This window comes from Mus caroli, chromosome 4, assembly GCF_900094665.2.
Source record: "Mus caroli chromosome 4, CAROLI_EIJ_v1.1, whole genome shotgun sequence".
Lineage (NCBI taxonomy): Eukaryota > Metazoa > Chordata > Mammalia > Rodentia > Muridae > Mus > Mus caroli.
This window is the reverse complement of record NC_034573.1, coordinates 81,383,167-81,396,091: the sequence shown is the minus strand read 5'-3', so window position 1 is coordinate 81,396,091 and position 12,925 is coordinate 81,383,167. Positions and strand designations below refer to the sequence as shown.

General features: G+C 41.3%; 1 protein-coding gene across 1 annotated transcript; it reads left to right on the top strand.

Annotated features, from left to right (window-relative positions):
• The first annotated feature begins 11,877 nt into the window (after nt 1-11,877).
• Nucleotides 11,878-12,665, top strand: LOC110292969 (interferon alpha-9-like). Its single transcript, XM_021160671.1, has one exon. It carries the CDS (start codon nt 11,940-11,942, stop codon nt 12,510-12,512), a length of 573 nt encoding a protein of 190 aa, XP_021016330.1. The 5' UTR covers nt 11,878-11,939; the 3' UTR covers nt 12,513-12,665.
• The last annotated feature ends 260 nt before the right edge of the window (nt 12,666-12,925 follow it).

The following is a 12,925-nucleotide window of genomic DNA, read 5'->3' as shown; positions in this document are numbered from 1 at the left end:
TTTTTGTTTGTTTGTTTGGTTGGTTGGTTGTTGTTTTTGTTGTTGCCCAGACAGGTCCTGATGTACCCCACTTTGTTTAGGAACCACTATGTGTCCAGACTGCATTGTACTTCTGTTCCTCATCCCTGTGCCTTCCAGACACAGGTGAGCACCACCATGCCTGCCCTTGAATAAGGAAATATCACTTAGCCCAGGTGACCTTAGAACTCCATATGTAGCTGTCATGAAACACTGATCCTCCTGCCTCCCCTCCTGAGTTCTGAGACCTCAAGCTGAACTGCCTTGTGCTATTAGATAGCTGAGGATGTAACATTCAGAGGATTCAGTCAATTGGGGAAGCACCCTATTTTCTTACCAATATCTACATTATACCTGAATATTTTTAAATTCAGAGTAAAAATAGATTTATAAAGTAAAAAATTATGAAAATTCTATCAAAGGAAAGAATCAAATGGACAAATCTCAGTATTCAATCTCCTAAAGGGCAGGTTAAAGCTCAGTATGACTTCTGGGTCTAAATCAAACTAACTTCATCCATGTTACAGATTCTCCCAACCAGATCCATTGATTGAATTCAAGTGTAGTCTGTGTATGGGTAGTATGAGTTTAACTTTGCTTTTGACAGTCATCAGAGACATTTGAAGATGCTTTCACACACAAGTGTAGGATTCAGGTTGAATCTCCTTATACCAGCTTCCCAGCAGAGTAGGATTCGGGGGAGCTAGCTGTGGATCTGATTGGAAAGAATAAAAGGAAAGTGTGGGAAGCCATTCCGGACTCCCTGGCCAGTCCGGGACACACCGTAAGATGGCGCCTGACAGAAATCTGTGCCAGACAGTAAACAAGCCCATATTTGGTGGATGGCTCGCCCTTAATCCCTGATTGGCTGAGCAAGCCTGCCTGGTGAGGTGATGTGACCTGTGGTGATTGGTTGAGGCGTAGTTGTGGCTTGAGTGCATAAAAACGCTTGTACCCCGATGCTGGGGGAGTTGAAGAGAGAAGCTGCCCGAATAAGCTGCATTAAGAAGAACTGGTGGTTGCATTTTCCTTGCTGGTCGAGGTGGATGCAACAGGAAAGAGTAGTTGAAATGGGTGTTTATGAATCTCCAGGAGGCCCTTAAGGGAAATGTGACTCTGAGAAAGATGGATAGTGTCACATGGTAAAAACAAGGTTTATAACGTTGCCAGAGCAGTGACTGAGGCTGTGCATGGTTTATGTAATTAATGGGGAAAGAAGCTAGATGAAAAGTATTTTCCCTGAAATAATGTCTTTCTCTGGCTATGTCAATAGCATCTACCTACCAGATTGCCATGATGAGCATCAAGACCCCACCCATGCTTCTGAGCTGGGGAGAAGAAGCCTGCTGAAAGTTAAAGACTTGGCCATCTCTGCTCTGCAGGGCCTGCTCATGGAGGTCTTCCCACCTCTCCTCAAGCATGCATTCACCAGCAAGCAACCTAACATCCTGAGGGAGATGGTGTTAGCCAGGCTCTCCCCATGCTTTCCTGTTGGAGCTCTGGTGGAGGCTCCCCACCTACAGACCTTCAAGGCTGTGCTGGATGGCTTGAATTTGCTGATGACACAAAAGGTTCAATGTAGGTAAGTGAGATCAAGGTATCATGGAGGGGAGTGTGTGGATGGAAGTATTCACAATGTAGTCCAAGTTGAATCAGAGGTTTCTGTTGCCACTATCTTGGAGAAGAGAAACAAAGGAAAAGCACAGTGGTGTGTGCAGAATAGTTGAGAACAGATGCAGTCAATATGCAGTGAGTTCATCCCTGCTTCTTCCCTCAAAGAATGGATTTAAGGGATGTTGAGTTGTAGGGTCAAAGCTGATTACACATTTGTCTCTTGTCATCTGAATTTTTTTCCCATTTGTCTGACAGGAAGGGGAAACTACAGGGCCAACCTGATTTATTCAATGCCAACCACAACTTCTGGAATATGTGGGTGGGAATAGAGCATGGTGTCTCCTCTCCAGATGTCATTAGCCAGACCCAACCATTGATGTATCATCCCATAAAAGGAGGAAAAGAGGTCATGACTGTGTGGACAAACCTCACTGTGAATCCCAGGCATACAAGTAAATACAATGAATATTTTTATTAGTGGGCCAATGAGAGAAAAGATGGAGTACATGTAATCTGTCAGAAGATGGAGTTTTGGATCATCCCTCTCTACAACCCACTATATCTTCTGGCCATAGTTGAGCCAGGATCTATCCAGGAATTGGAAATATATAAACAATGGGACCTGGTCACCCTTACAGTGATAGTTCCTGGCCTGGGCCAGATGAGAAACCTTCATAAACTCCTTCTCAATGATATCCACATTATCTTTGAAGTGGCTCAGAAAAGAAGTGATAGAAGACTGGTGTGTTAGAAAAATTGTCCCAGACCTGGCAGTGGTGGTGCACGTCTTTAATCCCAGCACTTGGGAGGCAGAGGCAGGTGGATTTCTGAGTTCGAGGCCAGCCTGGTCTACAGAGTGAGTTCCAGGACAGCCAGAGCTATGCAGAGAAACCCTGTCCCGAAAAACAAAAAACAAAAACAAAAAAAGAAAAAAGAAAAAGAAGAAAGAAAAGAAAAATTGTCCCCCAGTTCTCCAAACTCCACAAACTCCAGCAATTCTATTTGAATGATGTCTGCTTTGTGAGTGAACCCTTTAACCAAGTGCTCAGGTAGGAAAGGTAAGAGAGTTTCATCCAGGGGCCAGAACAAAGCCTTTCTGGGTTTTATGAAAGATGAGTGCACGCCTGTGAGTTCCTAGGCACTTTTGACTTCAATTTGATGTGACCTTGGAATAATTGATCTTAGTCATTGTGGTACTCTACATCTGGGTTGTCACTTCGGACTGTCATGTGTGTGTCTTTGATTTAGAAAAGGTCTTTGCCTAGGAGCCAGGTGTAGGAAAAACAGATCCATAGAGGGCATGAGAGCTTACATCACATATTGTCAGCTCTGTCCTCAGAACTGTATGTACAGTTTCCATCTGCCTGTGATTCTCCATGGGTCAGAGGCTCTCTGAGTACAGGTAGGGGCTGAGTAATGATTGACAGTGATTATGGCCACAGGAAGCTCTGTGGACAGGACAGAGACCATGCAATGGGAATGGATTCATTGGGCTCAAGGTTTTCATACCATGAATGGTTCTAGGTGTTTCCGAGTCATTCTTCCTGGGTTTTCCTTTCTCATATCATCTGTCCACTGATGTGGGTTTGTGCTCACAAATGCAGAGGGAACTGTAGAGCTCCAGGCAGAAACAATCATAATGATGGTGTGGGTTCTCTGCTTATAGTGACAAGACTTGATTTGGTACTCTCTACCAGGGAGCATCCTATTCTTCAATTTCATGGTGATCTCAGAATGACCGAGGGCCTAATTAGCTTATTCTACATCGAAATTTTAGCACTCCCTCTACCACTAAAGGAAGGTATGGATTCTAGCTGTGTCCTCTACAAAGAAGGAAGATTTAAAGCACCTTTGGACACAAGGTTCTGTCCACTACTCATTTTTTAATTAATTAATTTTTATGCATTCACTTTATATTCCATTCACTGCCCCCTTCCTGTTCACTCCTTCCCACAATTCTTCCCCCATTCCCTTCTCATCTGAGTGGGTGCCCCGCATTATTCCCCCACCTACCATGGTATCTTAAGTCTCTGTGAGACTAGGTGCTTCCTCTCCCACTGAGGCCAGATTAGGCAGCCAAGCTAGAAGAACACATCCCAATACAGGCAGCAGCTTTTAGGATAGGCCCCATTCCAGTTGTTGAGAACCACATGAAAATCAAGCTGCACATCTGCTGCTTCATATGAGTGGAGAGGCCTAGGTCCAGCCTGTGTATGTTCTTCGGTTGGTGGTTCAGACTCTGAGAATCTCAAAGGTCCAGGTTAGTTGAGTTTGTTGGTCTTCCTGTGCAGTTACTATCCCCTTCAGGGTCTGTATTCTTTCCTCCTATTTTTCCAAGCTCCATCCACTGTTTGGCTTTTTCTGTCCGAGATAGTTGCTGGGTGGAGCTTCTCAGAAGACAATTTGCTCCTGTTTGCAAGCAAAACAGAGTATCATTAATAGTGTTAGGGATTGGTGCTTGCCCATGGGATGGGTCTCAAGATGGGCTGGTTATTGCTTGGCCATTTCCTCAGTCTCTGCTCCATTCCCTGTGCCTACATTTCTTGTAGACAGGATACATTTTGGGTCAAAACGTTTGGGGATGAGTTGATGTCTCTATTCCTCCACTGAGGTTCCTACCTGGCTACACAAAGTGGCCTCTTCATGTTCCATATCCACAATGTAGTGGTTACCCTCATTGATTCTTGAGTGTCTCCTTTATCTCAGGTCTCTGTCTCCTTCTGGAGATGCCCCCCTACCTCCTTACTTCCTTCAGTCCTCTACTCTTGAGGAACATGAGCACCGACTTCGGAAAGCTCTTCCCAATCTCTCCCATCTTAAGACCCTCAAAAGACTAAATCCTGATAGACATGTTTTCACTATGTATGTTTGTTATCATTGAGTGTCTGTGAGTGTGACTTGTGAGACTCTGTCTGTTTCTGAGTATATGTGACTGTGAGTGTGTATGTGCTTATGTTAGTATGCTTATGAGTATATGTGAGGTATAAGTGGGTGTGTTTATGTATGTGAGCATGTCAGTTCCATTGACCATCTAGGATTCCATGTGGATGAGCATGGTGGGTGTTGACAAATCTGATCTGTCAACCCCTAGGACTGGAAGTCAGTGTTTGATTAGGGAACCTGTGACTCCAGTGGTTCTTAAGAGCCTGAAGAGTCCTAGAGTAGTCAATGTAGCTATCAGTCATGCACAGCGAGAGATGCTGCAGTCTAGTACTGGTTTGAATGTCCTGCCATTTGGTCCATATGTGATAACTTATGATCCCCAAAGAAACACAGTCCATCCTCAGCCAATACCCAGGGATGATAGTAGCCCAAGTTAGCATGCAGAATATTCATTCCTTTTTTTTTCTCTCCAGATAAAAAGTATTGGTAAAGATCCTTTCCCAATCTGTTGGTGGCCTTTTTGTCTAGCTGCATATGTAGCAGATGGCCTAGTCAGTCATCAATGGGAGGAAAGGCCCTTGGTCTTACTAAGATTTTTATGCCCCAGTACAGGTGAATGCCAGGGCCAGAAAGCTGGAATGGGTGAGTTGAGGAGCAGGGTGGGGGGAGGGTATAGGGGACTTTCGGAGAGGAAACTAGGAAAGGGGATCACATTTGAAATGTAAATGAAGAAAATATCTAATAAAAAAAGAGCAAAATTTCAGGAAAAGAACGCAGATTGGCCACACACACACAATTAACAATTGGTTGAATAAAATACAGAAAAATAAAAATAAAAACAAATGTTAAAATATGGATTTGATGAGGCCAGGCCTGGTCTACAAATGGAGTCTAGGACACTTAGGGCTGTCGTACAGAGAAACCTTGTCTCAAAAAAAAACAAATTGGATTTGGGATGGGGATGGGTATGGTTGGTTGGGATTGGACTCCAATGTGAAAGCAATAGAATCATGTGCTCTAGGCCAACTGAGGCAAAATAAGGAGGTACAAGCAAAACTGAATTACATATGTTCTCCTGTCTTGGGGAGAGTGTTACCAAATGGTAGAACAGAAACTTCTGGAAAAAGACCACTAGAGAGTCTTGGGTCATTAAGATTTCATCTGGGAAATGGCTTCCAGCTGTGCAAGCATGCTGAGGGGGCATACAGCAATGGCTGGAGGAGTCTCTCTACCTCTTCCTACAAGCATAGGAAGAGGGTCCAATATGCATTGTAAGATGTTGGATGCTGTACTGGCTGGGTTTTTGTGTCAGCTTGACACAAACTAGAGTCATCACAGAGGAAGGAGCCTCAGTTGGCAAAATGTCTCCATAGATCCAGCTCTCAGGCACTTCTCAATTACTGATCAATTTGAAAGGGCCTAGCCTATTATGAGTGGTACCATCTCTAGGCTAGTAGTGCTGTCTTCTAAAGGAAAGCAGGTTGAAAAAACCATGAAGAGCTAGCCAGTTAGCACTATGAATACAACACTCCTTTTACCCTTTGATATCTTCATGGTTCCACATGTATTTTAAAAGTGTTACTTCCAGGAGAAACATTATTGAAAGTTTTATTTGGACTGTATTGTACCTGAAGATCACTAGAAAATATACTCATGTTCATAACATTATTTCATTTAATGACCATAGGTAATTTTCGCATAGTAGCTAACATTTTTGTTACCACTTTGTCATTTGGATGACACATCAGTTCCTTTCTTTGACTTTCATTTACAGTGACATCATACCTTTGGTTCCATGCTACAAACCATCATCAGGCTTTTCTTTCTAGAAAAGTAGAAAAGTGAAATAAAACAGAAGTGGAGACCTCAACTATTAAACCATCACCTCAGAAAGATGAAAGAGTAAATGGGGAAGTACAGACAGATGAAGGACTGAAACCCCTTGCTGCCTGTCCATCACAAATCACTGAACACACTGGACACTAAATATTAATCATTGAATTAAATATTGAGTAAGAGAGGATGGAAGGTAAATACTTTGTATAGGAATCAGTATTCCAGATAGAAAATGAAAGTAGAATCACAGATAAATGCATATATTATACATGATGTATTAATAGTGGTACATACTATATATAATTAATGTACATTGTGCACATACACAGCTTTCTCTCTGATAGACTCCCAGTACCTCCCTGCTTTCTCAGATCCCATATTCCATCCTCAAAGCCCTTGTTTTCCCCTCCCTGATGCAGAAAGCCCCAATGTGTGCTCCTCATTCTCTCCACATTAACCGGCTCTGCTCATTGTAAGGCTGCTGTCTGTTACATCTTGACTCCTGACTGGAGTTTTTTGCTGAAAATAAATAACTAGCAGTTGAAACAATAAGTGACAGAGTTCAAAGTTTGAAAGGAACTCTCATGTGTAAGAATTTCCTCCTAATTTTGGAACTTAGAGAATATTCTTCTAATGACCTAAAGCTGACTGTGTGAAAAAAAGGAAAGAGAGAAAAAGAAGTCAGAGAGAGAGAGAGAGAGAGAGAGAGAGAGAGAGAGAGAGAGAGAGCGAGCACACAAAAGGAAACCAAATCTTCAATGTTGAGAGAAGTTTAGAAGAGAGCCACCTACTGGCCATGGATGGCAAAGTCCAGCTCTTGCAAGTTCTCTACAGAATTCTATTCCCTGGCAGATTTCCTCCACATGCAAACAGTTTTCCCCAGAAAAACAGACATTATTGGAAGACAACATTTCCATCAGTTCTCATCATAAGGAAGGAAAATGTTCTCTGGTCCACAGAGGTCATGTCCCCTGAACAACAGACAGTTAAATGTGCACAAAATGGCCATTTGTGTCCTTTCCTTCTAGCCTTCTACAATGCTGTTTCTCTGGAGAAGGAGGAGTCTGTGTGCTTAGTAGCTATTCACAACCAAGCTCACATCTTTTTGATGATTGAGTTAAATCTGTGGTATGAACTGTGAAACTGATAGAACCACCCCTGAGCTAGCAATGCTGAAAAAGAGCAACTAAATCCACAGAAGAGATTCATCACTTTTATGGTCTTTTGATCTGTAACTTCGAGACTTCAGGTAACCTATTCCACAATGGCACATGCCACTTGGTATGATGTGAGTCTGTGTTCCAGGGCAAGGGTATTCTCAATTGATGCATACATAGTAACCCAGTTCTTATTCCTATTGGGGCAAGATCTGTGCTTTACAGGAGGCACAGCTTAACAAACCAGGGCCTCTTGACCCATCAGCCCCTTTGGGTTCTTCAGGACATATGAAAGAAGGAAGACAATGTGCATCTGTATGTAGAGCTGCTAAGAAAATTGTAGAGCTTCATCAGCTCCTCCTTAAGAATAAGCTGTCAATTACAAATTCCTCTCTGATGTTGGGTCCTGCCACTTGAATCCATGGTCAGGAAAAAGTTGTCACTGTCTCTTTGGATGAGAAATGTGCTCAGGGACAGACACTTGTGATCTGTGTATTTGGGGATAAACAAGTCATACTAAGGTGACCTACAAATCTTGTAATTGAAGTAGACTGAGGGTGGATTATGGTTATAGGATAAATTTGGCTCTCTATATGATTGCTTAACATCTTTCAGATATGATTCCCTGTATTCTTTCCTTATTGGTTATTTTAACCTAATTTCATCACTTTTATGGTTATATAGTAAAAATACTATGAAATAGCTCCCTATATCACCTTGCTCAGAAAATAGGTATTGTCAAACTGTGTTTCACATCTTAGATTTAATAACTTGGTTTGATCAACAGAATTTGGGAACTCCAGACAGGAAGGATTGAGACAGGAGCATGGGGTGAGGAGACAAAAGCTGAGCTATCATTCCTGCACACATGTCTAGACTTTAATCAATGCACACCCAGTCCACACAGAAACATCTGGTCCATGTGAGAAGGATACTAAGAGTCAGGGAGCATCACACAGCTGTCCATGAAGATATATCTGTGTATAATAATGTCATGTAAACTGCAGATGGCCAAGTTTGTCAAGCTTTGGGATGGAGAGTGTGAAAATGGCCACATCCAATTGTTCTTCACGTTTGCTATTCCTGAGATGCAGTGAACAGTATCCAAGTATGTAGAGCAGGACACAGCAACATCTTAACTAAGAGAGGCAGTTCACCTCAATGATCTTGCCAGTATCCTAATCAAATCTGTGAGCTTTAAGGACAGTGTAAGGTATTTTCAGGAAGGTATCAGGCAGAGAGTGATAGATGGTATTTGACACGCATCTCTGTCTTCCACATACACATGCATATACACATGCCAGAACATCTAAATACACACAGAGAGAAAGAGAGAGAGAGAGAGAGAGAGAGAGAGAGAGAGACAGAGACAGAGACAGAGACAGAGACAGAGACAGAGACAGAGACAGAGACAGAGACAGAGAGACAGAAAGAGAGAGAGAAGCAGACAAAAAAAGACCAGATAATTTTATTGTTTGATGAAAAGAACATGAATGGAGCCCTAGATGCTCACCACAGTGATGCTCCATTCTGTGATTCTGGGTAAAATGAACAATTCCAGCACTAAACTCTGGAGAAGTATCTTCATGAAGTATTACAGAAGGTCATGGAACCCAGTTACTGCAAATCCCTAGCTGCTTTGAGGCGATGATGATAAACTAGAATTGTTTCAGTTGTCATGTGATAGAAACATTGTTAATGGTTACTGAATCACACTGCAATATCATGTGTATAAGGATAAACCTTTCAAGTTAATAATAATTAGGTAATATAATATAATATTAGGTATATTTTAACAGTACCCACAACAGCTCTGGAGAACTTAAATATCATGGGCAGTCGTGGAGCCTGGTTAGTGCCATGTAGCCTAAGCACTGTGATCCTTCATATGCATGGAAAGTGGTTACGCAGTGTGGGATAGAGGTAAATCACTGAGATACTCAGTATTTGAGAACACAGACAGACAGACAAGCTAACATCTTACCAGTGACCATGTTTTGATGCCAGATAACTGTGTTTATAAAATCAATCTTACATGTTTATACAATTTACATGAGCAATGGCATATATAATATAGTAAAAATGACTATCTTGCTGAAAGCAATCTACAGATTCAATGCAATCCCCATCAAAATTCCAACTCAATTCTTCATAGTTAGAAAGAGCAATTCTCAGATTTATTTGGAATAACAAAAAACCTAGGAGAGTAAAAATTTATTCTCAATAATAAAAGAACCTCTGGGAGAATAACCATCCCTGACCTCAAGCTGTACTATGGAGCAATAGTGTTAAAATTGCATGGTATTGGTACAGTGACAGGCACATAGATCAATGGAATAGATTTGAAGACCCAGAAATGAACCCACACACCTATGGTCACTTGATCTTTGATAAAGGAGCTAAAGCCATCCAGTGGAAAAAAAGATAGCATTTTCAACAAATGGTTCTGGTTCAACTGGCAGTCAGCATGTAGAATAATGCAAATTGATCCATTCTTATCTCCTTGTACAAAGCTCAAGTCCAAGTGGATCAAGGTCTACATAAAACCAGATACACTGAATCTAATAGAGGAAGAAGTGGGGAAAAGCCTCGAACACATGGCCCCAGGGGAAAAGTTCTTAAACAGAACACTAATGGCTTATGCTCTAAGATCAAGAATCTAAAAAAAAATGGGACTTCATAAAATTGCAAAGCTTCTGTAAGGCAAAAGACACTGTAAATAGGATAAAATGGCAACCAACAGATTGGGAAAAGATCTTTACCAATCGCACATCCAATAGATCCAATATCCAATATATACAAAGAACTCAGGAAGTTAGACTCCAGAGAATCAAATAACCCTATTTAAAAATGGGGAACAGAGGTAAACAGAGAATTCTCAACTGAGGAAACTCGAAGGGCTGAGAAGCAACTAAAAAAATGTTCAACATCCTTAGTCATCAGGGAAATGCATATCAAAACAACCCTGAGATTTCACCTCACACCAATCAAAATGGCAAAGATCAAAATCTCAGGTGACAACAGATGCTGTCAAGAATGTGGAGAAAGAGGAACACTCTTCCATTGTTGATGGGATTGCAAGCTGGTACAACCACTCTAGAAATCAGTCTGGTGGTTCCTCAGAAAATTGGGCATAGTACTACCAAAGGACCCAGCAATACCACTCCTGGACATATATCTAGAAGATGCTCCAACGTGTAATAAGGACACATGGTCCACTATGTTCATAGCAGCCATATTTATAATAGCTAGAATCTGGAAAGAACCCAAATGTCCCTCAACAGAGGAATGGATACAGAACATGTAGTACATTTACACAATGGAGTACTACTTAGCTATTAAAAGCAATGACTTTATGAAATTCACAGGCAAATGAATGGAACTTGAAAATATCCTGAGTGAGTTAACTCAGTCACAAAAGAAAACACAGGGAGATGTTCACAGCACACATGAGCTCTGAGATGCTGTTGTCACAAATGAGTGAGTGTGTGAATGTATGATTGTGAGTATGTGTGTGTGCACATGAGTGTGTATCTGTGTATTGGTGTATGTATGTGTGTGTGACTCTCTCTCTCTCTCTCTCTGTGTGTGTGTGTGATAGAGAGGGGAGGGGAAGGAGGGACAGAGAGAGACACAGAGAGAGACAGAGACACACAGAGAAAAAAACAGAAGAGGAGACAGAGAAAGACAGAGACAGACAGAGAATGAACACCCTTGCCACATAGTGAATGCTGTCATGGACACCACCCTCCAGGCTTGGTTCACTACTTCAACCATGCTTGCAGATATCAGATTCCACTCATCAAACTTCAACAGTAAGCCTTTTTATTGAATATGTCTTGCTTTTTATATAGATTTATATCATAGTTACTGAAGGCAATTGAAGAACTTAATTTTAGGACTTTACATTTTGGAAAAAATTTAAAGTATACCATTACTTCAATATATTTTGATTTAGAAAAATTTGCCACAAACTTTTCATCATGATTTAAATATACTTGTAAATGATATACATAAAATAAAAATTAATTGTAAATTTAATTATAATACTTTTTATAGGATACTTTCACAAAAATAGTATTTCCAATAGATGTGTAAAATTCAAACAAAGACTTTTTACCTGTGGTGTAACAGTTAATGAAAATTCTAATTAGAAAATGAAAACCTATAAAAACAACTTTCAAAGGGTAGCAGAGAAAGAGGAAGCAATACGGAAAACCAAAACGGTTTAGAAAAAATACCCAGATTCAAGAAGAGAATATGTTAAAGAAAGTGAAAAGACAATTGGGAAGTAAGGAGGGCATTCAGAAAGTAAAAATTAGTGTTTGCCCTGTTTAAGACACATCCACCCAGGATGGTCTTCAGAGAACCTAGAGGAGAAGGTTCAGGACCAAACAGCCCAGAGGACAAACAGCATCTGCAAGATCCACAATGGCTAGGCCCTTTGCTTTCCTGATGGTCTTGGTGGTGATGAGCTACTGGTCAACCTGCTCTCTAGGATGTGACCTGCCTCAAACTCATAACCTCAGCAACAAGAAAATCTTGACACTTATAGCACAAATGAGGAGACTCTCCCCTCTCTCCTGCCTGAAGAACAGGAAGGACTTCGGATTCCCCCAGGAGAAGGTGGATGTCCAGCAGATCCAGAAGGCTCAAGCCATCCCTATCCTGAATGAGCTGACCCAGCAGATCCTGACCCTCTTCACATCAAAGGACTCATCTGCTGCTTGGAATGCAACCCTCCTAGACTCATTCTGCAATGACCTCCACCAGCAGCTCAATGACCTGCAAGGGTGTCTGATGCAGCAGGTGGGGGTGCAAGAGCCTCCCCTGGTCCAGAAAGACTCCCTGCTGGCTGTGAGGAAATACTTCCACAGGATCACTGTGTACCTGAGAGAGAAGAAACACAGCCCCTGTGCCTGGAAGGTGGTCAGAGCAGAAGTCTGGAGAGCCCTGTCTTCCTCAGTTAACTTGCTGGCAAGTCTGAGTAAGGAGAAGGAGTGAGTCCTGAAGCAAAATGGAGAGGACTGTCATAGACTAGGACACTGAACCTCACTGCTCAAATTCTGGCATCTCAAAAATACCAGTCATTTGTGCATGAATTGAAAGAAGTTGCCTTGATGTTTCAACAGTAATTAGCAATGTCATGTCTCTCTGCAAAGGCAATTGTTCTCCTTCCATTCAGTTTTATTTATGTATTTCTTTATTTTCATTTGTCTATGTATTTATTTATTTATTATTATCTAACTAATTATTTGATGTAACACATTGAATCACATTTTGGTATTGTTAACTTTTCTATAAATTATTACCAAATGAATCTGATTTTATTTTTCATTCTTCTACTTAAGTGTTTTAATGTTTAAAATGATATTTTGATGTGTCTGATGCAGCATCAAAGAATGAAGCAATGATGA

Coding starts and splice junctions, on each gene's coding strand:
- LOC110292969 (XM_021160671.1), top strand. CDS start 11,940: ATGGCTAGGCCCTTTGCTTTCCTGATGGTCTTGGTGGTGATGAGCTAC.